General features: G+C 40.5%; 1 protein-coding gene and 1 long non-coding RNA gene across 5 annotated transcripts in view; one reads left to right on the forward strand and one right to left on the reverse strand.

Moving 5' to 3' along the window:
• The window catches only part of CFAP91 (cilia and flagella associated protein 91), a 40,776-nt gene that overhangs the window by 5,240 nt on the left and 9,212 nt on the right, over positions 1-26,324 (forward strand). For 2 of the 4 annotated variants that reach the window (XM_069785851.1, XM_069785849.1), the window contains exons 4-17: positions 849-932; positions 2,227-2,283; positions 3,184-3,365; positions 4,058-4,235; positions 4,578-4,735; positions 4,996-5,178; positions 5,290-5,432; positions 11,542-11,658; positions 14,711-14,782; positions 16,303-16,449; positions 19,531-19,752; positions 21,043-21,191; positions 22,401-22,492; positions 25,706-26,025. In XM_069785851.1, the coding sequence (XP_069641952.1) occupies positions 849-932; positions 2,227-2,283; positions 3,184-3,365; positions 4,058-4,235; positions 4,578-4,735; positions 4,996-5,178; positions 5,290-5,432; positions 11,542-11,658; positions 14,711-14,782; positions 16,303-16,449; positions 19,531-19,752; positions 21,043-21,191; positions 22,401-22,492; positions 25,706-26,007 (2,086 nt within the window). In that variant the 3' untranslated portion in view covers positions 26,008-26,025. The other 2 variants (XM_069785850.1, XM_069785852.1) reach the window with 2 other exon arrangements.
• On the reverse strand, positions 4,392-13,766 carry LOC138685733 (uncharacterized). Its single transcript, XR_011325146.1, has 2 exons — positions 13,486-13,766; positions 4,392-4,690 (listed from the first exon to the last, which is right to left on the reverse strand). It is a non-coding gene; the product is annotated as an uncharacterized lncRNA (long non-coding RNA).

Raw genomic sequence — 26,324 nt, forward strand, 5'->3', positions numbered from 1 at the left:
TACCTTGCAGGTTGAGAAGAATAAGACTGGAGTATAAAGTGGTTGTGAAATCGAATAGCAATCCTCATGCATAGCTTTTCAGGGACTCAATTCTACATGTTCTCTCACTGACTGCCTTAATGAGGTCTACCTCATGGTCTTCCAAAGCTTTAAAATAAAGAAAACACTCCAAGATGTTATAGTGAAAATTTTAAACAGTCTGCCTACTTCAAAATGGGGAAAAAAAAATGAAGAAAGACTGTTCTTGCAAAAGATATGCTTGTTCCAGCACAGGTTTTGAAACATTCACATGATCATCCTAATTTTTCTCCTTTATTGGAGAATTCAAATTGAAATTGCTGATTCTAAAATTTTCCACGTTTGCTCAAAATCTCATTAGCTACTTTTGAAAAGTAGAAAGTGGTAGTCTTCCCCTTTGTTCATTCTACTCCTTTACACATATTTTCTGTTATGGAAAGTTTTTGCCTCTTGAGGAAATGAGCTTGCTCCCCCCACTCCCAATAAAAGTTTGCTTTACAAGGTCAAGCATTTACAAGTGGCCAATCCTTTTCATGACAAGCACATAAGACATTTTTATTAAAGGCAGCAAATGACAATTTCTTGCCCTTACATTGTGGGAAATATACATAAAGTGTCAAACTGTTTTGCTATATATGTAGGTATGAAAAAAACAAAATAGAATTGCTTGTACAAGTATGGGGATTTTGTAGAATTTGTAGTGTGCATGTTTGTGCAACCAGAGAGGCAGAGAGAGAGAGATTAAAAAAAAAAAAAAAAAGCATAAGAAAAAAAGATCAGAACTGCTCTGAATATACTTCTTAAATGATATCCTGTATTTTGGCTTTTAGAGCTCAATCTTCTCTTCAAATACCTCAAATTGTGTATGAAGATCCTGAAGTTAGTGGAAGGAATCGCTACAAATACTTTGCACGGTAAGGAATGAACTGATTTGAAACAGAGTTCAGAAGCTTGCTTTTGTGCAGTTTAAAGAGCATGTGAATAAATGCCAGAGCCTTATTTTTTCTGTCTTTTCTGTCAGTTCTTTGATCACTGCCATGGAAAATCTAAATAGTAACCAAATCTTAAATCACAAGGTCTTTTTAAATTCACGCTATGCCAGAATTTTCAGGTAATGAGTTACCATATAAGCAAATGTACCAGGCATTCTGTACTTGACAATTATTTGTTTCAGAAAGCCTTGGGCTGTAGATCCTCCTACACAAAGGAAGAAGATGCTCACAAAACCATTGTGGTTCTCCAGACTCCTGGAAAGGTGCCTTTGTAAGAAGGAACCTTTTAATTCCCAGTTTCTGCCAGGAGCAGAAAGGAAGCAAATGGAATCCTTAATTAACTTTTCATCAATGTCCTCCACTGCAGGACTGCTCTGCTCCTTCCAGAATGACACTGCAGGTCAGCAATGGACTCAAGATCTGAACCAACAGCTAGCATACAAACATTCTCAACTTAGTCACATGTACTTTGAATTACATTCACTGTAATAGTCAACAGCTATTGGCCAATATGTCCACTTTAAATATAAAAAAAATTGCCAAATTTAATAAATTGAAGTTCTTTATGACTCCTTTAACAACAACAACAACAAAAGGACAAAGATGATGTTATCTTCTGCAATTTGAAATTAAGCTTTAAAGTCTCTCAGATGTTAAGGGAAATTGATAGTGAACTGCAATATGCAAACTATAAGAATGCCTAAAAAGGAATTATTACTATGTTGTTGAGCCCATATCACTTTTAAGATGCTTCATAAAATACTACAAAAAAGGAAACAATCAAATTAGATAAGTCCAAACCAGCTTACCTTACCAGCTGATGGTAGGAATTCATTTCAGGATTTCAAGAATTTATTAAAAAAAAAACCTCTCAAAAGCTCAAAGTGAAAAAAGTAAACTAATTAGTGAAACATACACAAAATGTTGTGAACACACTCAAAACAAACTTCTTTTAATTATTGTCTTGTTTTGCAATTCCACTTGCTGCTTTGACAGAAGAATAACACTCAGTCCTGCTGGTGAAACTTTATCTCTTACTCCTTAGCTGTGAAAGAATTATTTAACATTCAGGCACAATTCTTAAACATGCAACTACAGAACCTGAGTTGTGGGAAATCAGTGTAACTCCACTGAAATTAGTGGACTGCAGTTTTTCTAAACTGTAATGATCTTTTATGCTCATGGTTGTTGTCTTACATCTGCATTCTCTTTTCAGACCTCTCATCCCTTCTAATACGCTGCTTCCACTAAATGTTGCTTATGCAATGGCAAAGTAAGTAGTGACTTCTGGAACATTACTGTGTAGTGGGTCATATCTCACTAGAAAAAGATTTGGAAACTATTTAGCTGGTGACCAATATTATTCATAATGAACCAGCAGGAGAAATTTGTTAAGAGGTAAGGGTTTGTTCACCATTAAGAACTCCTGAAGAAACAGGTGACTGACTGTTTCAGAATTTGCTTGCAGTATATAAGTAGTAATTTGTAGGTAAAGGACATGTGCTTCAAGTGTGTTATGATTGTGAGGCCTGAAAGAGAAAGCCAAGTGTCTCTGAATCCTAGAAGAGATACCAATGCAAAGAAGATTCTCCAATACAGCAATATTGTTGGAAAATCTTCTGATATTTTATTACAATCTCTGTGATACTTGCAGTACTATTCAGTGGTGCAGAGCATCCATGGAGTAGTCTAATGTGGTTTCCAGTGGGGATCAAATTTTGAGGGGACATAAGAAGATTCATTTCCTAGTAGAGTCAATGGAAGTTGCACGTGCTTACATCAGAATTGAATCTTTATTCTGGAATTGTTGGAAAGACAAACATGTAAGCTAAACTGAAGCAGTCCAGCTTCATTTTACACTCAACCATGAGTTACTTTTTGTGCCCATTAAAAGCAGTGCTTTAGAATGGATACATAGGGAAGATCTGCATGTAATAACTTGTGAGAGCTGAAACCATAAGATTTCTGGATTGTTTCCGTAAGGAGGGAGGTTTCAGAGGACTCAGTGTAGCCTCAGTCTGCTTTTACTAAAGATAATGGAGTTAACATCAATGGGAGCAATGTTAAGCTAAAACCCATTTGGGTATTCTACCTTTGACTTAGTGTTGCGTTTGTTTTGGTTTGGTTTTTTTAATGAATGTTACAAACGTTCTTCCATCTTGCATGTCTTTAGGACAGAGCCCTATGTCCATTCAGCTACAAGAGACAACAAGTTCTTCAGTCCCAAGTTACGAACTTTGGGCACACAGACAGATTACAGGGATGGTGAAGCCCAGACGGATCCCTATTCCCCTGAATATGTAGTTCCCAGTGGCTCAGTCCCTGAACTTCTGACACTTGCTACACTCACTTGGGGTGAGTTGTGAAATTAAGATAAATGATAATAATCGTCGCCTCTTTGGCAGGAGATTTTCTTTTTTCAAGGTCAGGTTTCAAGTCTATTGCCAGCTTTGGCAGCCCTTCATTGTCTTCCTTTGGGGCATATTATTTTATCTATTTCTAAAATAGGTATGCTATTTTCCTACTTAATAGCACTGTTCTGGGGCATTTCATAAAGAGTTTTGAGATCATTCAATATAAAAAGGTCATATGTTTTACAGATGCAAACTAGGAGCAGTTTTTCTGTTTACCTACTGTTCTTCAGCTGTTCTGAGTTAGACATCAGTGAAAAATCAGCACGAACACTGCTGCCTCAAAATATACCTGTGATCCTCATCTCCCAGCATCATACCCACAATAGTGATGGACACTGAACATGCCAAAGAAAGTGCTCATTCTCAGAAAGTGTTGTCCTGGAAAAGTTTTTCCTCCTTTGCAGCCTGCAGTAGAGGAATGAAGTGCTAGTGTTAACATCAACTAAGCTATAGCAATTGCAGGTCCTACCATTCCTCATACTGTAGAATTTTACTGGCCCTAGAAGTATTTACTTCTGGCTATTGACAGCTCTGCTTGTGTGTGCCTATCCAGCCCTCTAATACTTTATTGGTGGTGGTTATTTGCTGGATTCACCATTCTTCTAAAGAGCTGCTGCTTCTTGTCCCTGTAAGGTCGAGGGCTACCAGCAGGACTCGCCGAGGTGGAGATGATTGAACGTGCCCGGGAAAAACGTGCATGGGAAGCAACTCTTCCAACAATGGACAATGCCTCACAAATCACGAAGAGGAGGAAAATGATGGATGATATGGAGAGGAAGGAGTGGGCCTTTAGAGAACAGGAAATAGAAAAGTAGGAGTTCAATTATACTCTTAATTTCTTTTAATTATTGGCTGAATAGAGAAGGAACAGGAAGGTTTAGGGGATTGGCTGAAGGGTACAAGCCTTTTATTTCTGTGAAAATCCCCTAAGTTTGGGAAAGGATATTTTTGTTAAATTTAGTGTAAAAGACTGCTATCACAATACTTTTCACCAGTGGTAAACTCACTTTTTAAAAAGAAAGATTAAATTTGAGATATGCGATATGAACTATGTGTAAAGTAGTCAGTTGGTATGTAGGATTTGATGATGACAGCACTGCACAGAACACTGCAGAGTACAGTAGGTCATACCTGGCCTTTTCTTTCCTTGCAGGTTGCAGGAGGTTCGACTGGAAGTCTTGAAGAAGCTGCTGCAGAGGCGAGAGAAGAATCAGAATGAGCTGGATGCCAAGCGCTTGGATGACCACTGGCAAAATCATCAGAAGGCTAAAGAAGAGAAAATAAAAAAGATTCAGCATGACTGTGTGCTGAGTAGGTTTGAAAACTGGGGAGAGAGTAGAATGAGACTTAAGTTTTCAGACAAGCCATTTTTATTTTCACAAGGTTGCAGTCTTTATTCAAGATGAAGCAGGTTGCATCCACAATATAAGTATGCATGGCCAGCATTTGTTCTGGTCCAAAAGGTCATGTTTTATGTTAACCAGCAAAAGCTTTTGTGAATTTCCGAAGATGGGGCTTTTGTTAGAACTATTTGTATGAAGAACCTTCTCACATTTATATTTCCTTTTCAGTGCTCAGGAAACTGATAGCTAAGAGGAAGAATGTGATGGGGAAGCTGGAGAGACGAGATATCATCAAAGAATATACAGACTTTGCATCACAAACATACGCTCCTTTGTCTAGAATTGGTTATTTCCCAGACAACCATTCTGAATGCTATGTGGTAAAAAACTTCTATCTTAACACCTTTGCAGGTAAGGCATTTTGGAAGACTTACTTTGTATGAGATACTTACTTAAAATATCAACAAAACTCAAATTCTCTCCCCACCACTCCATTACTTAATCGCTGTTTGTACTTCTTAGGACTGTGTGAACTGGAAGCATCTCTCCCAGATTCTTTCACCCAGGCCAAGATTAAAGCTCCAAAACCTAAGTACACTACCACTAAGACTGGATTTATTAAAAGGTCAGCAAGGCTAGAGGTGGAGCTGGCACAGGTTCACCAGGTATGGAGCTGCATCCAGCAGCACGTTAGTTCCTCTTGGATTTGAACTGCTCAGAAATACTATCTGGAAGACACATGTATAAGCTTTCATCCCAAGTTCCTGTGCTAGATTAGTATTTTCTGTAAGACAACTTCAAGGACAGAATGGATTGGACATTCAGACTGTTGTAGGCATGACCAGTACTGCTCTGGAACTCAGTCTGTCAGTACTGTCTCCCTAATATCTGTGCTTCTGCTCCAGCTCTATAGAAAACAAGCATAGCTGCTTCTGTCTTCCTACAGATCAGGTATTTGGATCGAAACATATTATGTCAGTTAGGAATTCTCTCCCGCCATTTGCTCATTTTCATTTCTTCCTTGCTTTTATAATGCACAAGTGGCAAGCCTACACTGTCAAACTACTAATAATTAAACAAACCAAATCTAGGTTCATATTCTAAAAATTCTGTAAATTTAAAAAAATGTACATTTTTAGTACATATTGTAAAAACACCTGCAGCAAAGCATGATTAAAATGACCCCACTCATAAAATCAGATCAGAACGGTGGATGCACATCACTGTTGTTCCCTAACAACAGCATCTGATTTGCAAACATGCTAATAGTGTTTTGCATATCTTAATTTATCACAACTGTTCATGCAGATGAGGTGTCCATATATGCAATTAACCACTGCGGAAAGAAGTGCCTCATTTGCATCTACAATCACAGTATTTGTAAATTACATGTACTTTTAAGTATGCTTCTTGTGATGCTGTTGAGTGTTACCTTTTTTAAAATCAGGCATATTCTTGGCTGGCTGCTGTATCTCTGAAAAATATTGAATTTCATTTGTAAAGCTTGGCAACTTTCACTTATGCTTTATTTAGTGAAGAAGTATTTCATAATTGGAAAGTGCGTGTATAGCTTTCTTGGTTTAGTATAATTTAATAATACTCTCAATGCAGACAGTAACTTTCTACTAATGAATTTAAAATTGAAATCTTGTTCTGAAAAATCAATCATGTTATCTCAAATTTAAATTCCACTAGGTCTTGTAAAAGGTGAAACATTGCATCTGGTTATTATTCAGAAGGAAAATTTTTGAAGAAAATCTTGAGTGCTACAGGAATTGTTCAAGAACTAAGGACATTAATTCACTACAGTTTTAGAGAAGACACAGCAGTATTGAAGGGGTTTGAGTTTGAGTGCTTTTTGCATAAAATTCAAGTAGTGACTATGTATAATCTGGATCATAATACGGTTCTCATAGGCAGCAGAATGTTAGCCCAAGCTTTCAGAGCTGAATTCCAATTACAGCAATTGTATTCTTTTTGTTCAAAATACTTCTCATGGTTTGAAAGGCTACAGTGGAGTGTCTAAACTGTAGTCACGGAGAAGTATGCCCTAATGCTGGCAGCTCACACAATAATGTCTCTTGAAAGAAAAATTGGTGGCCAAAGGGAGATGGAATGCAGAACAAAAGCAGGCAATTCCTATTTTCTTTCTTAAATCAATGTAGATCACTTGGTCTACTGTTTATACCAACTGGGGGGCTAACATAATTAATATTCTTTTCCCCAACACAAGAAGGCAAAATGTATATTCTTTTAAAATCACAAAGCATTTCCTTTGCAGGCAAAGATGAGAAATCCACTGTGCAAAATTTAACTGCTGCTTTTAGATATACAGAAGTAGCCACCAGACTGGTTGGTCCAGACAAGCAGAAAGTACTGACACTGTGAAACACCCAGCCTGCCTCAGTCACCGTTAGATTTAAACAAACTTTCTGTTCAGAGCAACAAGAAATTACTGCCTTAATTAGCGCTTGAGCTCTGTGGTGCTTTTACTGGTCACTGCTCCCATCAGAGGCTTTTGCTTCTTAAATTCGGTGGCTATAGCATGTTCTGGCTTAGCAGGGCCTCTCTGACTGGTCCACCTCATAAGCTACTGGAACTGTCAAGAAGAGGGCAGTAAAGGGTGCAGAGTACTTGAGTTAACAGAATTTAGCACTTGAGAGGACAGCTGTCTGACCACTTGGCACAAGCAGTCTCAGTTCTGCCAACAACCTCCATCACACACAGTATGAAAGAAGTTTAAAGCAGGCAATTAGGGATCATCTCAGAAAGGCACTGTGCTGCTCTGCGTTATTTCTATAGCTGAGCAGCTAGACCAGTTTTCTCTTCAAAAGCCTCTTCTTAGCACTGTCCTAGCACACAATCTACACATTTTCTCCCATAATCTTAGAAATAAAGCAGACCTCTAGAAAATTCAGAGAGTACACAGTGATCTAGCTCTAGAATGAGTTTCTTTCATTTTTCCTGGATAATCTGTGGAAGGAGGTGGCAAATAGAGGAGGAATGCTAGATTTTGGCCTCTGAAGTAATTAATTTTAATAAAGGAAGTTTCCAAGGCTTGCTTCTCTGGCCAAACAAGTGGCAAGATAGACTAGTCCTCCTCATTATGTTCCTCTTGGTTTGCCATAGAGGGTTTTCTTAAGCTTAAAGCTTGTAAGAAGGGACAAGCAATTATCCAAGGAACTACAAAAAGGATCTGTGTCCTCTTGAGAATGAGAACAGTTTCTTCCAGGCTTGAAACTAAGCCAAAAAGAAGTGATTTTTAGAAGCAGACTTTCTGAGGAGCATCCTGAAACCTTTTGCAGGAATATTATGTACACTCAGTATTCTTTGAATAATTCTCTAAAACAAGAGAACACAGCAGAAACAGGAGTCACTCAGCATTTACAGTAAAAACAATGATCTGTATCTTAAGCCCGGTATGTAAAAGGACAAGGAAAGCCAGTTTCTAGCCAGTACAGATGACAGTGCTTTAAAGAATGTAAGTGAGCCATTATATAGACAGCCTTGTGTGAAAATCCAAGGCATTAAGGAGATAGCATACTGATATAGCTAATTAATATAGGAAAGAAATGAACTAGGTAACTGAATACACCAAGGAATGGAGGAGCTGCTAGAAAAAATCCCAGTGCAGAACAATGCGTGACTTTAGGCTGACCCTCTATGCTCTGGTGACTCAAGAGGGGTGAAGTGTCAGGTAGTTTCAAAGTGCTGGATCAAGATGCTGTCAGAACAAGGAACCTCTCACCTCAGCATTAAGTGCAACTCTCATCACACCTGCTTTCCTTTATCCAGTTGCTAGAAGGAGGTGGAGAAGTAGGGGTGCCAAGAATGTCTCTGGAGAAAATCTCTGCCAACTTCAAAACGTAGGAAATCCTGTTCAAGCAGTTATTTCATCAAGAACAGATCCCCAACACAGCGTTAGCTGGCTCATGCTCAGACAAGCTCCAAGAGCTGTTGTGTCAGTCTTGATCAGTCAAGATGCAGCAGCCATGCTGCATCACAAAGTAGGTAGTCAGTCTGTCCTTGATGATCTCACCTTCTTCATTCACGAGCAAAAAGGAAGAAAGAGAAACATGACTGTATACTCTGTGCTGTACATGAAAATAAAATATACCTAGTGTCTTGTGAAAAGGAGAGGATCACAGAGAAGATAAGGAAGGAATCTAAAGAATGATTTCTTTGAACAGAGAGTTGTTTCTCAAGCCGCTATCCTGTCAAGAGTTCTGCTTCTAGCAGAAGCTAGCGAGGAAGCAAAGGTGTATGGCCAAAAGCTTGCATGCCATTTGTTATTCACTGCATTTGCCAGGAAAATGAAAAGGAGATGAATTGGCTGGTCCTTCACTGTCAAATCCAACCAGATTATACCATGACTCTGAACCTACTACCTGAAAAAGTAATGTAGTCTATTCAGAAAAATTAGAGTGTGATACGTAGGCAGTAACATTTGAAGTATGTTGTTCAGAAATTTAGCACTCTTTTCTTCTCAAAGAAAGTATTCTACAGCAATTCTTGGGCCCTGGTCTCCCTATTTAAAAAAAATGGTAACTTGTTAAGTTAGGCAGAACCACTTAATGCAAAAACCCATATTTTCTTTCTCTTTTCTTACATTAAAGTCTTAAAATAACTTAAAACCTCAGATTAGAGAAAGCAAATGGTAAGCATTTTTGACTTAGTAAAGATAGCAAAGCAGGCACTAGACTCTGCTGACATGAAAAGGTAAAACAACTTCTGGGAACTGCAGTACTTCTCAAATCTACATTAATAAGAATTTCCTCTTGTCAGAAGTGCTTATAGATTTTTCTGTCTTTAAAAGTTGTTATTCTGGTTGTATTTTGTTATTGTGGTTAGCAAGAAATATTTTTGGAGGCTAAGGTTTTATTAGAAAAATTCTTATGAATGCAACATTGTACTAATAAATATAGGAGCCATTGTTTTCAAAAGAATCACAATTACAGCATCTTTTTTCTTTCAATCCCCCCCCATCATGCAAAACACCTTATAAATCATAGCAAGCACTGTTATAATCTTCATGCCAGAGAGCTTGAAGGTCATCAAATACAAGAAACAGTTCAGAAAATCTCTCAACATTTTTGAGCTATAACCATTTCACATGGCTTATAAGCAGTTTGTAGGCTTTGATTCTTGCATTATTAACGTGGTCCATTTCAGAAGTTTTCAATAATAAAGGATTTTATCCCCTCCACCTAGAAATCTCTCTCCTTTTCTGGAGCAATTAATTATCCTGGCCTGAAAGTTCAGATCCAATATGCAAGAAGAGTTTTGTAGAATGAACACTGGAGTTTCAAAACTTCATTAATTTAGCAATTCTATGCAAGTGCCATCAATTTCCTGTTCCTGGAGAGAGAAATTCATCATGGGATTTTTTTCTTAAGTTTTTTGCTTGGTTTCCATCCCTAGTGAAATACTGTATTTGAACATTTGAAAGAGAGAGAGAAAAGAAAAAGGCACACTTTTCCTTGCTGGAATACGTCTATTCTTTCAGTAATTAAGACTATAGATCCAACCCATACAGTCGTAGGATTATCATTTTGAAGGAGCTTTAAATGTACATAGTCTCTTCCCTTTTCTTTGCAAGCCAAAGTGTGATGTCCTACAGCAGGCAAGCGTTGCCGTGCAGTTGAAAATGATTATCTGAATACACTGTTCTAAGTAGCTTGCAATGGGAAGTTGGCAGGACTTTGGCTCTCTAAACAGTTTGAAAATGTCTTGAAAGAGTTGAGGCAATGGTGGCATTTCCACTCCTAGCCTGCTTCGGCTGACAAGGTTTGGCATCTGCCACCAAAGAGCTATAAGCAAGATAAAACCCACTCTTAATGGACTTGTGGATTTTCCTGGTAGAAGGAAGTTCTCAGGCAAGTTAGTTTCCCTTTTGCCCTTAGTCCACTTGTACAGTTGCTGTGAGTGCCACTGGGCTGCTGGGCAACTGCAGATGAGCAGAGAAGAGTTTTAAAACATATTTTGCAAGGAAAGGGTTCTGGGTCATTTGGTTCAACCCTGCACATTAAGAGCATATTGTACAAAGACATTTCACTGAGGAAGGGGCACAGAACAGTGACAGTATACTCTTCAAGTGACCCCCTTCATAAAATCTGACCATATAACATTTCTAACCTGCAGTAACAAGCATTATACCTATAGTTAAAGGCAAAGACTTATAACCGTTCTGTAGTGATATGTAAACTGCAATTAAATTGTGATATTCCTACCCATTTTTCATGTTTTGAAAGGATCTTACCTCTATCTTATAGGAAAATAATTAATGTTTTTGTCATTGCATAAGGAAAGTAACATACACAACTGCCTCTCCTCTGCTTGCATATGGGTCAATATTTAATTGGTTCAATGAGATTCCTATTTTAAAATGAAAAAATCTGAAATATGCTTTTACTTAAGAATTTATTATATTAGAGGTTAAGTTCCCACCATTTTTAGATTAATTTTAAGTGACTCCCCCTATGCAATTGCTGATGACTTACTTGTAAATATAGTAAAATAAGTCTCACTTCCTTCTTACACATGATTTTGAAGTTCCCATCAGTATCTTCTGGCCAACCAATAGCCTCATCTGCTGACCACATTCCATTTTTTAGTTGATGTGCAGTGAGAAATAGAAGCCACAAGCTTGCAAAGTGCAAAATGCTTTCAGCTCCCTTTAGTCAGTGTGATCAGCAACAGTCAGCATCTAGAGGACTGGCCTTATTGTGTTGTTCTATCTAGCCCAGTTCTGATTAAATTGTATGTCTATTCCAGGCACTACTGGAGAAGAAGAATAAAGTTAAGGAGCCAAAGAAGCCCCTCCGTTTCCTTGAAAAAGTAGAAAAGCCTGTTCCTCGGCCACCCACCCCAATCCTGGAAAACCCATCAATTGTAAGTGGGCTGGTTTTAGCACTTTTTTTCTTTTGATCCCTGATTGTTTCTTACAATCTTAAAGGAATGTCCAGAGAAGGAAAGAAGTGAGCTTTATCTTTTTTGTGTGTATTCATGTTAAAAATAGCCACCACTATTTCTTAGACTCTCTTAGTCTCTCTTTATTCTATAAAGATACTAGCAGCCAAAGAATTGCAAATCTTTTACAATATGTGTTGACCAAATCCTCAACTAAACTTTATTTTATAAAAGACACAAATCAGTAGACATGTTAATCCCTTGTTCTTGGGGAACAAAAAGGCAGAATCATATTATTATTATTCAGTGTCTTCCAACCTTCTGATCTGACAACACTATCATAATCCAGCGGAGCAATTAAGTTTAGCCCCATTGAAGTCAGTGAGACTTTGGCTGCTTAGCACTGAGCATACACTTCATTAATTTGCTGGAGTGAAGCTCTTGTCATCATGCAGGCTGCAGTCTTTGATGAGCATGCTCCAGTTCACAGAAGATGATTCTTCTGCAGAGACTGAAATAGCAGTAATGATGTGTCATGGGAGATGTGATATGCTGTAGGAAAAAACAACTTTTTAGGGGAGCTGCAACTTCCTTTCCTTTCTTAATGTACTTAAGAGGTGGTTGCCCCAGTGGATTGCTTTATCTGCTTATTAACACCATTTTCATGATGTAGTAAGAATCAGACACTACTATCATTTAAACTTGTGAATTTAAGAGAGTCACACAACCATGAAAGTGAGAAAGTCTTATTAGATCATCCATGCTGTCTTCTTTTGTGCAGTATGATGTCCTATGTTTTATACAGTCTATTTTAAGATAGCTGAAACAAGAATTTCTCCTTGGGAAGAGCTTTCCACAGCTTTACTAACTCCTAGGTATTAGATATTGTATTGCAGTGGTAGATTTACACTATTCAGATTTACCAGTTTAGCAGATTTTTAAGTACTTCTAAGTAACATGGAAAGAAGTCAGAAAGATTTATCCCCCAGTTGTAGTCATTCTTGAGCATGTTTACAGATTATAGTGGTTTTTTAAAGAGTTCCAGTACAATAGAATTCCACCTAAATGAATTCTGTCAACATTTGGTTTATTTTCAAGTGTCTTTATATGTGAACATATAAAAGAGTGGAGCTCTCCAGTGAAGCTCCATCTGTAGAATCAGGCCACTTCAGCCATGAAAGAGCAGCACTAACATCTCCTGCCTTGCACAATCCAAGTCAGGTTTCTCCTACCAGCTGGCTGCAAGGAGCACTGAAAGCACGGCTCTTCTCTGTTGTTAATGCTTCTCTTCCTGCCATAGGCACATACAAGTACCAACTGCTATGTGCACCAGCCTTTTCCTGCTGGACTTGAGGATCTCAAAAGGAAAGTGTGCCAGAGTGACAGGCAGGTGACATGGACCACAAGGGATATAAAAGAAAGTGGAGAGAATGGAGGCATTACTGCAGGCCTCCTCAAGTCCTCTCCCCTAGTCATTTCTTATGCACTTACTAGCCACAACAAGCTCACAGAGCGCCTCTGAATTCCTTCACTGGTTTATCACTTTCTCCCAGCCCCCTCTAGTTTTCAGCCTTCTCCTAGATCCTTCTATATCCTTAATTCCTTTTTTTTTTTTCCCTACAGGGCATGATAGGCTTTCCATCTCCCCTTATTCTTTCCTGCTGATCTGTAGCAGGCAGATGGAGAAGTTGATGATTACCCTTGCTAAGGCATCATTTGCAGCACTGAACAACAGAAGTACAGAAAAACACATCTCACGAAAATTTAAACCAAATGTTAGTTTAAATCAAACCAAGCAGTTTGGCTTACCTGTCCAGTATATGTGCCATCTCCGTTTCCAAAACTTTGTCCTGAAGGGCTTTCGGACTGTAGCCAGGTGATGTGGTACAGTTTAGCTCTCTAACTGGACTGGAAATTCATCCCTTCTTTCCAGAGAAAAAGAACATAGCAAATCATAAGGCAGTCCTTTGGCTAGTTCTGCTTTGCTTCTCCTGGGTGGTGGTGTGGAAAGGCAGGAATGCTTCCTTTTCCATTTTTGAAAACTTAATCTTCAACATCTAAGAAAAAAACAGATACTAAGATTCAAGCCCACACCACTTCTCTCATCCTACAGTCTTCCCTGTTTTTCCGGCACTTCTAAAATACCACATTTCAATGCAGACCTCATAGGCTCTTTATTAAAAAAACTTCCTTACAATTTTTAGATTTCTTTTTATCTTTCCCAGGCATCCAATGGGCTTTTTCCTTCTACTACCGTCAACTCCAGACTAGAATACCCCTCAGCAAGAAAAAATGCTGCCAGCTGTGCTTCCTCTATTTAAAATAAGCCTTTATAAGCCTTCCCCCCTCCCCTGCCCACCATGGTCATGTTCCCTTTCCCACTACGCTCCATCATTCTTCCAAGTTGGTATCAGTCACACAATGCTAGGCCAGTAAAGTTCTCAAAGAGACGAATCACAATATAATGTAATTAATGCAACTTCCAAACTATCACTTTCTGGTCTTAAATTCACTGAGTTACTCTGATAAAGGTCACCACTGGAATAAATATCAAAAGAAAAATTGTTTATGTTCCCCCTTAATTTAATCCCTTTATTTATGGTTAACAGCTCTCTTGCACCTCCTTCAATAATAATTCTATCCCCTTAGTGTCTTGACCTGTTAAATTAATGTAGCTGACGGTCATTTTGCAAACTCAGATTCAGTCAAGCTACAAATAGCACTTCTCATGCATACAGTAATTTTCTCCATCAGCATCTCCTTATCATTAGATATTTGTCTCTAAAGACCCTCTAAAATCTCAGATAGAATCTAATTATACAGCCTTTCTCCCCATCTCTTAAAAAACATGGAAGTACATATTATTCTGACTCACCTTCCTTTCCCTAGAAATTAGAAGAATGGTATTCAGAAACAGCTGAGAAAAAGCTGGATGTGAGTTAGACTTTTTAATAGTTAGATGGATAATCTATACAAATCTCAGTCTCCAAAGAAATAATTAATTATTGTGTGGATATTTGTTGTGTTTTGGCAGGAGGAAGAGGAAACAGAACTGGCAGTGATCTGTCTGCAGAAGTTGATCCGAGGCAGGGCTATTCAGAACATGGTATTCTGTGTCTCTTTGTTGATGTCTGTCCAGAATGATGGTGGGAATGGTTGAAAGTGTGTTTGCAACCTTTCTTCCACAGCACCAGTCAAGGGTAATGAGGCTTCTGCAGCGTATCCTCCTGTATGTTATCTGGAGTCCTTCAAGGCTGAAGTCTTTGTTCTCCAGCCCAAATTTCTTACAGGAACTTCTAGGTTCCTACACATGTCTGTGAGCATCTCCCTGTTCCTGCCATCCCCTATACTCAGCTGTTTAATTAGACGTTTCATAGCAGAATTACTCAAATGGCGAATTCTAGACTAGATCTGGACCATGAGTACATTTTGCCTTGAAACCTCCCACATCCCAGCAGGGCAGCTTGTATTTCATACCATCTTTCCAGTTTCCTGTGAAGGTGAGCTGAACCTTAGATGAGAAACTGAAGCATACCACCATGATTTCCAGCAAGTGCAGGACCCATCATTCTGCTTTCAGTGGAGTAGAAGTGGGTCTAGGTAAAAATTGAATGGCCATGCCTCATGGGCTTTATATTAAGCAAGTCTATCACTTTTGATCAGACCAGTCCAGAAGGTTTGTTTTCATGCCTGCTGAGAATATAATTGATATTCTCTCTTGCACTAATTATTTAATGCCTGTGAAGTGTTCCCATGTGGGACCCTGACCTAAGCTTTAGCAACAATGCAATACTGTGAAAGTGGCTTGAGGTGGAACATAGACTTTCCAAGTCTTCTCCAGTTCTGTGGTGATCTATAAGAAGGATGTCTGATGCCATTGCAGGACTGTTGACTTCCACGTCATGAAATGTCCCATCATTTTAGGAATCTTCTTCTAACTTCTACTGGATCAGAAATACATGACTCGGTTGAAGAATGATTTGAGCAGGGTTGAGTGATCCTTTGTTGCTATTGGAAGCCCTGTTGGAAGAGAGGGGGAATGAAAATAAGACAGTGTCAGGGAAGGGCTGGGACACATAATCCCATAACAGGGACAGCAGCAGTTTTCAACAACCTCGCCACCAATTTATTCTTTGAGCTGTTGCTGGACTCCCACAAAATGAAGGTCAGAGAACAGTAGATGTTGAATGAGGAGACCTCTAACCCTGGACTGAGGAAAAGGGGCAATGCTCACACTGGGACACTGAGGCTGATATAACAGGATATCCAGAAGGCTATTGCCCTTTTCACTTGACATTGGTGTTGCTGTTCTGCATTTCAGTGGTTTAAGTACTGGGTGAAGCTAAACAGAATAATAATAAAAAAAATTATAATAAAGTAGCAAGGGATCATCTATACGCCACAGCAGAAGGTCTCAACTTTCATCTTCTATGCAGGAGGGTTTAGGCAAGATTTACCTGACAGCTGTAGTGTTTGCCTAAATGTGGCCACAAATTCATTACAGAGAACTAGGTCTTGGAAACAGCTGACCTTGCAACTTGGAGAAAAAGGGTGTGCTCTGCTGGCAAAACATGTTGATCTATATTCTCCATTTAATATGCTTGGTTGTTTAACTTTATTTTAAAGATGTTTGAAGGGAAGGAGAAGCGGCTGGAACTGATCAGAGAGCTGCGCACGACTCACGCACTCCAGGAGGATGGACAGCTGCTTTTGAAGGCAGAGGAGCAAATGACACGGGCTCTACAGCAACAGCATGACTTGCAAATGCACAAGGTTTGCCTGTATAGATGGGAAGGCTGATTCACAACACTGTCCTGACCGGGCACTCTGTGCTTGCAGCACCACCAGCTCTCCTGCATTTAATTTCTTTATGTTTTCTATTATCCACAGCACAGAAAGCACCCCAAGTAACAAAAATGCTGTCCTAGCACAGGCCAAGCATTGAATGCCTGAGGGGCTAAAATTGCTCTCTCACTGCTGTGGGGGCTCTGGGGAATCTCAGAAACAGACTGAGGAGTCCTGACCACAGCTGCTACCCAGGCTGCACTTGCTTTGTTTGCAGACAGAGCGCTTATTTATATCTACAGGGCTTTGAACAAACTGCACTGTCAGACAAACCTCAGTTTTCCCACATTTCAAACCATTTGACTGGTGCTGTGACCTGGCATCGCAATAGATGCTTGTCACTCACATCTGTCAGATGTTTTACTGAATGTGTGTTACTGCTCTGTCATTTCCCTGTTCCTTTCCTAGCTTGGCACCCTCTCAGGCTCCTCCTCGGGCATAAGACATCACAAAAGAAGCCAAAGCAGGATTACTTTGTAAATCTGGCTGGGCTTGAGACTTCTAGGACCTTAGCAATGGTGTCACAGTGTTGTACTTGCCACTGTTATGGAAAGCAGAGAAATTTTGGGCTCCATCCTCTGCCAAGGATCTAGCGAGAGCTGGGGATGCAGATTCCCATCCTATTTCTTTGCAGGGCCACAGCCTTCCAGAGCAAAGTGAATCAAATTGCAGATGCTGGTCTGAAATGGATCATAAATTTTGTCCAGACTTCACTGCATCATCTCAGATACACAGTATCTCCCACATTCCTGCAGGTTTTCCTATCGTTTTTACTACTATTCTGTTTTTTCAGTGACCAGCTGTGAGGCAATTCTGCAGGTTCCAGATTATGATAACAGCATCCGCTGGCCAGCTGGCCTGGTGGAGATGGAACCAGACCACTGCTTCCTGCTGGGTGGGCAGCAACAAAATTTCCCCTCAGATCTCAGTAAAAATTGAACCGGGTGACTGTGTTTTACTGTTTATCATTTCCAGATGCTCCTTCATATACAGGGAGCCCAGGTGTGGAATGCAGGAATACAGAATTTTTCTACTGAGAAATTAAGAGACAAATAAAAGCCTTAGGCATTAGGAACTTGAAATGCTCCTCTTCTAGAAGCGCAGGTGAGAGTGAAGGAGGGCAGTTCAGACACCATAATGACATTCACAGAGAAGGAGAGAGAGCAAAGGTAAAGATGCTGACCTCTGATCTCCGAATTTCCTTTTGGGAGAGCCACTATCCCCCTCTGCTGGTATCTACCTCCTCTACTCTTGCATTGGTTTTTTTGTTATGTCTCTGAAGGCACACAGTCCAAGGCTCAGGTCTTCAAAAACTTTGAACTTTAAAACTCTCTGGAATGCATGTGCAGGAGTTTTCTATGTGTGTGGCTATTTTAGAAAGTCACTGATAACTCAAAATTCTATAGTTCTTGGCAGTCGCAGGTTTTTTTCAGGTTTTTGACCTTTCCATTATAAAAAGAGGCATTTTTCAAAAAATGCTTCCTGCAGAAAGAGGATGGAAACTCTAGATAAAATGGTCAAAGATGAGGGGTTGAAAATTTCCAACCTCCTATATAACAAAAGTCTAAGACAAGAGTGTTCCTGGGTTGTTTTCCTCCATTTCACACCAGTTGTAGGCACAGCACCTGGAGCAGTAAAGAGGAAGCAGCACATTAGTTCCATGTTATCCCTCCCCGTGGGGTGGTGCAGTTACAGCATTGCTGTCCTCCATCTTAAACACCCATGGGCTAAGCACTGTCACTTCTATATGTGTGCAACACTGACAGTCCCACTTTCTTTGAAACACTGCATGAGCAAATGGCACAGCAGTATAAGAAAGCTGATTTGTTACTACTTGTCTGGGATATTTCAGCTCCATTTTGAGTTTTACGTTCAGGTCTACTCTGTTATTGTCTGTTTATTCCAACAGAAACACGGCATCCCAACCAGTTCCAGACATTCCCTCCTGCCAAGGACTGTGGCTTCATAGTCCATACTGGAGATAATGAACTTACCATAGATCTTGTCCCCTTCCAAAGTGCAATCACGCATACCCGACCCATGGAACGTGATGTGCTTGGAACAAGGAGTGAATGGCACAGTAATGCTCAACACCTGGAATTTAGTCTCAGCTCTGTCACAGACTTTCTGATTTTTCATTACCTGGAATTTTGAGGTCTTATTTGCACTTCTGAAAACTCAATATAATTACTGTTGATTTCAATTTGTTAGTGGTTAGTAATTTGTACAGTTTTAGGTAATAACTCAGTACCTAAAACTGTAGGGACTCATGGTTGCTGTATTGTCTCAGCAAGTTAGTCACTTTGGTCACATCATGAAAGTCCAGCCAAAGACATACCATTTCACTGAGGTGGCTTTGAACTGTAACAGACATTTTGTATCCTTAGGAGAGGATAGAAATGTGACTGTACTCACAATTGTGGTTTCCTAAATCTTTACTTAAGCTGCCTACTCATGAAGATTGAGGATTTACTTTCCAAATGCTAGAAAGAAGCTTCATTTGCAACTTTTAATCCTATTTTTCTGTTCTGGTGTAGGTAAGAAAGATGGAGGATATGCAGCTGAAGCTATTTCATTGTCACTTTCATACATCCCCTTTCCTGGTCTGGGCAGTGGAGCATTCCCCAGTAACAAGCAGATGGCCTCAGCAACTATTCTGATTATACTCACGGCCGCAAAAGCAGTTCATAATACCTGGAATATAGCGCGTCTAGTGCTCTATCTCCTCCCACCTACCCAAGCATAGGGGCTGCTTGTCCTAGTGTGACAGTGTCGGGACTGTTTCCACCCTGACTAGTTTCGCCATCTTTTAGCCTCTTCATGCCATCAGAGCCTATATATAGGAACATTACATTATACAGAATCCAGGCCAGCGCATGTAAAACAAGAAGAATGCAAAACTCCTAGGGATGTTGCAGAGTTGTTTCACATGCCTGTGGTAGTTCTAGGACTTTGAACAACATTCCTGGGGTTTGTAACACAATTCTTTGCCTTTTTTTTTTTTTAAAGCTATCATCAATGGAAAGCCACTTGGCCAGGGAAGAAGGAAGGGCACTGGCGAACATATTTGATTTCCTGTCCAAAGAGCTGGTGAGGCTGCAAGAAGAACGGAAGATCCACGCTTTTGTCATGCTGGCTGAGAGGCAGAGGCGGATGCGGGAAGCGGAGGAGAGTGGACGTCGTCAGGTGGAAGAGAGGCGGCGTCAGGAAGAAGATGAGATTTTCAGACAGGCAAGAGAGGGAGACTGGTGGGACTGTGGGCAGTTTGTAGGAACTGCCTACTTGTGGGAAGGTCCAGATGGAAGGAAAGTGCTTCAGCTCTGACTTCGGTTATGGCTAGTTTTGAAAATGAAGGGGAAGGCTTACTGAAGAGAGGGTGATTCCTTCCTAAAAGAGTCATGCCCATTAAATTAAGGATTATCTGAATACCTCTACAGACAGTCCTGTTAGGCATATCATGAATGGATGTAGGTTTCTAAATTTCTACAACAAACAGCCATGGAGAACAGATGTACCTAGATCATCTTTAAGAATAATGTTTCGTCAGCACTTGGTCTGTCCAGCAGAACTACTAGGTGCTCTCCCAGGAAGGATGCCTTTAAGCGAGGTTTTGGAAAGATTTTGGCTGCCAAAAGTGGACTGCAAATAACAAGAAGTACAAAAATTATTTTGAAGTAATGATAATGGATAACATAACCTCAAAATCCAGAAATAAAAATCCTGAATTATTACCATATTCCATAACTATTCTACAGTCCTATTCCTATTCCCTAGCTCCTGACTGTGTAAAGCATACTCCTCCCAGTTGAAGGGAATGAGTGGGAGCCTAATTGACTAAACCAATGATTTTCAAACTTTGTGGGAGGAGGTTAATGCCAAGAGAGTCTGGCATCATGTTTATTTTTCTTTTAATTTTAGCTTCTCCTCTTTTCTGCACCTTTGAGTGGGAAGCAAGGAGAGTCAAAGTGCCATAAGCTTATGCCCTTCAGACTAGCAGAAGGAAAACACCCATTTCTAGAATCTCTGCTGTACAACTATTATAAGGAAACTAATAATTTTATCTTGTTTTTATTCATGTTACTTTGACTGGCTTGATGGAACCTTTTCCTTCAGGATTTGCTTGAATGAAAGCTGATTAATCTACTGAAGTCAATACTGATGATTATTATTTGGCAGTTGTTGCTCAGGGGACTATGAGAACTGAGGATGCAACTGCCATTGCATTCACAGAACTAACCTGCTGCAGCAGAATTGGATCTGCGGATAAGTTTTTTTTCCACCGCCGGTTCTTTCCTGCACTTGTTTCTGTTCAATTAGTTCTCAGAAAAAATTGTCAGAAAATGAATTTTTACACAAGTTATTCTTCCCAGAAAGCACCTCTGAAACCAAATCTCAGGCTGGCCTGCCTGAAATTAAGAGTCTGGTGAAAGTCTGTTGTTCTTGCTTCTTTGGAAATCTGCTTCCACCATGTTCCTGGCACAGCAATAGGCAGCAGAACAATATCTTGGTGTTTTGTTCCAGGTGGTGAAAGTGCACCAGAGCACTATTGACTCCTACTTGGAAGACATTATCCTGAGTAGCATGGAGGACACAGCTGAAGAACAAGCCAGGGAAGAGATTCAGAGAATGGCTGTAGAAATCAATGACATTGCTTATGAAATGGAAAGTTGGTATGTTATTAAATGGCACATTAGAGGCTGTTTACAGCAGTTTAGAACCTGCCTGACCATCTGCATCTGTGGTTACATGTGTAATCTAAGACATGGGAAGGGCAGAGCAATGCTGTTCATGATCGCTTCAGTAGTGCAACTGCTGTATGGGAACCACACTTACTACCTGGTACACACATATAAATCCATCAGAGCCTTATTTCTATACAGCATGTGCCAGATTCCATTTGAAAATCACTTGTGAGATCTGTGAATCACCCTTTTTAGACTTCTCCATGCCAATGTGATGCTGTGACTGAGCCTTAAGTGAATCTGGGAACTGCCTAAAGCAATACCCATTCATACTGGTCTTTTCATTTATTTACACTACTACAGAAAATCCGTTTGAAAGAGATGCTAAAAGATACAGCTATACAGCAGCCTTTCATTCTGGGGTGGCTGTTTTTTAAGAAACTGCCAATTTCCATGGGGGTCAGTCATATTGATGGCTGCCTGACAAGGCACTTTGAGTAGAGTAAGTTGTTGAGAACACCACAGTCTTGTGTTTGGCTGGGGCATCAGCAGTGAATACTTTTTAGGACCTGCCAAACCTCCAGTTCAGTTTCTATGCTCTTTTTTTGGAACCGAGCCATAAAAATCCCAATGACACAGTGACTCTCCTATGGTACAGCAGCTGTGTATTTTGTAACTAGATGAATACAACCAGAATGTTGAAATCCTTGGGGAGAATGAAGCGTAGATAATGCATGCAGCCCCTGGGCCAATTGGGAACCCACTAAACACTGGCATGGAAAAGAGCACAGGGACCAGCCAAATGCAGAGTCACAAAAGGGAAAAATTTAGCAAACTCAGCAATGGGCCAAAGACTAAATTGACAAAGATGCAAATCCTCAGAGGTATCTGCGTGTCTAACTCAGTTTGTCATCAGTGAGAACTGGGCTCCTAAATACCTTTGAGGATAAGGAGCCTAGGGTGATCTTCTCCCTGGAAATACTGCTTTCCAATGCAGTATTGAACACATTGGCAGTGCAAAGGGGAATAGTCACACTGTCACTTACTTGTAGGGTAAAGAGACCCAGCTGACAATTACTGCCATGAAAATACACTCCCTTGAAAATAGCACGAATATTTACAAGGGAGTCTTGTGTTTGCAGAGGTCATCTGGAAAGAAAATTAAAATACTAATACCACTCTGCATCTGTTCTGTAGTCGAACTCGCCTGCAGTCAGAAGAGATTGTAGCAGAGCTGGTTTATGATTTCCTGATTCCAGAAGCTGAGAAAATGTTTATCAGAGAAAAAGGTAAGGAGTCCAGTAACTTTATTCTCTTTGTGAACTGGTTCACCGTCCTTGCTCTAGCTCACTGAAAGGAAAGATGCAGTGCCAAGAGTTGTCTCAGTTCTCTGAGATTCCTCTTTTGCACTCTGCAGGTAGAAAGTTAAGCCCTCTGACCTTTTTTCACCAATTTCTCGTGAGCTTTAGTCTTTTAAAATGGTGGCCTGAATTCAGACCTGATGTAAATTTGGTGTATCTGCAACAATAAAACTACATGAAAAGAAGCAGCCCATTGCACCTTCAAAAACAAACTGGGAAAAGTCTTTAAGTAGCATGGCTGTGATTTGTGTATTATATGGCAATTTCTAAAAAACGTTTAAGTCTTTAACAGGCAGCTTACTTAAATACGTGCCATATGTGGAAAGAAGATTATATGCTTTCCTGTGCTTTCCCCCTCCCCCCCAACTGGTTGAGAGCTAGAAGCAAAGATAAGGTTTTAGGGTTGGCTGTAGTGGCACCCCATTTTAAGCAGATAAACTTGCAATTGTAAAGGATGCTTCTGTTTAGCCAAAATGGAATAGTATCTGTCAAAATACAGAGGGGAGGGCCCTGGAAACCTGTGTATTACATTGAGTATCATGAATTAATGGCTGTTCTTAGCTGGGATGTTTCCACTGACCAGCACACTCAGAAGACTGTGATGAAACCAGTCACCCACAGAAAGTGGATATAACCTAAGACAAGCAATTGTATCACAATTGAGTCTGAAGTGGTCCTTCCCACGGTGTACTTCTCTGACTTGAGAACAAAGGCACTTCATTGATTTTTTTGTTGCTTTGTGAATGAAAACAGAAACCCTGCAAACACATTTTGTGGTCTCCGAATTGTGCAAACTTTTTTCTTCCTAGTTTGCATATTTGTCACAACAACAGTATCTACTCCGCAGCTGGCAATTCTACATAAGCTTAAATCAGCTCCCTTCTCCTTAGCCCTGCTTCTGCAAGCCTACCAAAGCAGGTGATGTAATTTTAGTCAATGAAGCCTGTAGCTCAGGCACTAACACACACAGGGTAGCCTGTCTCAGAAGGGAGAAGAGAAGAGAAGACCTGGAGATGGCCTAGGATTCTGGACATACAGAGGTACCATCAAGGAAGAAAATACATACTGAGCTTAAATCCAACAGCAGCTAACGAACAAAGCACCTCAGAAGCACTCTGAAGCAACGGAGGGAAAAAAGCTTCAAAATCTGTGATAGCTACAGTGGGTTTGCCTGGAAAGCAGAGCTAGACCCAGACAAAAATGAAAGTGGATGCTGGTGGAAGACCTAGAGCAATAGGTAATAAAGTACAAGAGCTCCTTCAAATGTGATCAGGTGAAATTTGCCACAATATTCTTGTGACAGCAGACATCAAAGGTCAGGAAGAGACCTGGCTCATACTCTCTTCTGCTGTTGCTGCATGAGGTGGAGAGGACTCCATACACTTAAGAGAGAGCTGAATTCTATCAAATGTATGCTCTGATGGACACACCCTGCCGTAAACCTCCTGCACAGCGATACCTTCAGGGAAGCAGAATCAGTAACTATTCCATGTAAATCCAAGGGAAATGGTATCAAAGAATGGCATTAGATCTCATGAGCCCATCACTGTATTGTGTTTCTGTGGCAGCTTTTAAAGCTTTCCCTATAGCGAGCCAGACTATTCATTATGAAACTGTGTTTTAGCAATCTGGCATATGCTTGAGCATACACCCTCCTTGAAACTAGCAGGAACTGATCTGAGAGTGGTTGTCTGGCCTGCCAGAGGAGTAAATTCATTTGTAGAACAAAGATTTGAGGGCCCCCAAGTTCAGTCTTTGCCTACGCTTTAGCTTCGCCTTAAACATCTCTATTTTGCCATTACCTAGTCTTTTCTTCTTTTCTTTTTTTTTTTCCTCCTCTTTTTGTCACATTCCTATGCATAAAAGCAGGGATTATGCAATATTGGCTCATCCTGAAACCCCTTTGCACCTCACTTCTGAACTCTCCCTCATTGGAAGTAGAAGTCAGTGTGCTGATATGAAAAAACTCGCTTTTAAAAGGACAATCACTCACCAATTTGAGCCTGCTTTCTTTTAGATGGAATTCACTGTGGGTGGAGGAGGGGACTGCAGCAATACCAGGAGAGTATTCCCAGTATGGTTGATGCAGTTCATGCATACACGATTGAAGCCAAAATGCCTTGGGTAGAGAAAGCTCTCCTGGGAATTGAGAGCTGGCTGGTGAAGGTCAGCTTTTCAAATGCAAGTGAGATCCAGTTGCATTTATTGTTGACAAAATGGACCTGGGAGATAGATAAACGTAAACAGGACGGGTTAGTAAAGTTGAGCGACCGAGTCAATGACAGTATGCAGAACTGTGTGACAGCAGGCAAGATGCCAGTGGTCAGATTCACAGTTAAAGTACCACTCAGCCTTACAACATAAACAGACCAAAGCAACAAGGAAGGCTTGGACTTCTGCAGGGAAGTGACATGATGAGAGCCATAACTCAGTCCTGCAACATTCCCCACACCCTCCTTACAAGCATGCAGTATTTCAATCTCCATGACTGTTTACCAGTGTCTTAAGTCTAGAGAGAGAAAGAGGGAACAAAGAATAGTGAAGAGCAATGAAGAGAATTGTAGGGTGAATGCTTTGGCTTAGGTAATTATTTCCCAAGAGGTAGGTTGGAAATATAGACAAATGAGATTGGATGAAAACTGTAAAACACAATAAAGAACAATCCTGCAGTAGCAGAAGGGAAGTGATAAGGTAGGTGATTGAATGTGTCTATACTGTCTCCAAGTCTTACTTGGAACTCAGTAAGAGTTTCTCAGTGCAGGCAAAATCGTAACACAGGAGAGGGCAGATTTCAGCTCCAGTCTTCCAGAGGCCTGCTGCAATTAACAGACACTGAAGTAGAGGTTATTTTAGAGCCTGATAACATATCCTGGGCAGTTATGCCCTAAGCTGGAAAGGAAAACACTTTGGCTGTCCTTCGCACCGTGGGGGCTAGTCTTCAAAGTGAAATGCAAAGTTGGTTGCTGCTATTAGGTGGCAGTAGAACGCTTTCAGCCAAAGTTAGAAGGGCGTGATTTTTTTTTCCTGAGATAGGCTTTTCCACAGCTGCAGGAAGGCTAAAAGCTATCCCTCCCTTCTCCCCTACAGAGAACGCTTTGCTGTACGTTTCCAAGTAAAAGGCTTACCTCTTTTTATGCGCAGTGAGGCAATCCCAAAGAAAACACATCTATGCTGCTCATCAGATCATCCACAGGGGCACAGAGAGGGTACTGGCTGATCTGGCACTACATCAGGAGACATCTGCCAGCAAGATAAAGGGAGATCCTCCTGCTGGGACAGCTAGCGCTGCTTTGAGTGGGACAGCTGCTGGACCAAGTGCAGCTGAGAGCGCTTGCTCTGCCCCCATTGCACACGAACTAGGTAAATTTCTGTGCGAAGAAAGCCCAGGAGAGACAGCAGTGAACCTTTCTGACGGATCGGAGAAGGATCCCACAGCCTCCTAGAGACAGAAGATGAGCCAGGTGAGTTTCCCTTCCCCTCTGTGATTTGAGCTCAGAGCATGATGAAGGAGAGGCAAGCACATTATATTTACTCTTTTCAGGGCACCCAGAATGGAAAATCCTCTCTGTCCCTTGGGCTGTCCTTCCTGCTGCCTGCCAGCAATGTTGTCCTGGAACCACTCTGTATACATTTTGGTGCAGCAGCCCCAGACCACCCCCTCCACCCCTTCCCCAACTAGCTTTGGGCCTCATTAACTAATTTTCCTCTTCTAGTTATTAAGAGAAGCTTGAGTGAGAAAGCAGCATTCCTTGTTTGTTTT

This window comes from Haliaeetus albicilla, chromosome 6 (assembly GCF_947461875.1).
Source record: "Haliaeetus albicilla chromosome 6, bHalAlb1.1, whole genome shotgun sequence".
NCBI lineage: Eukaryota > Metazoa > Chordata > Aves > Accipitriformes > Accipitridae > Haliaeetus > Haliaeetus albicilla.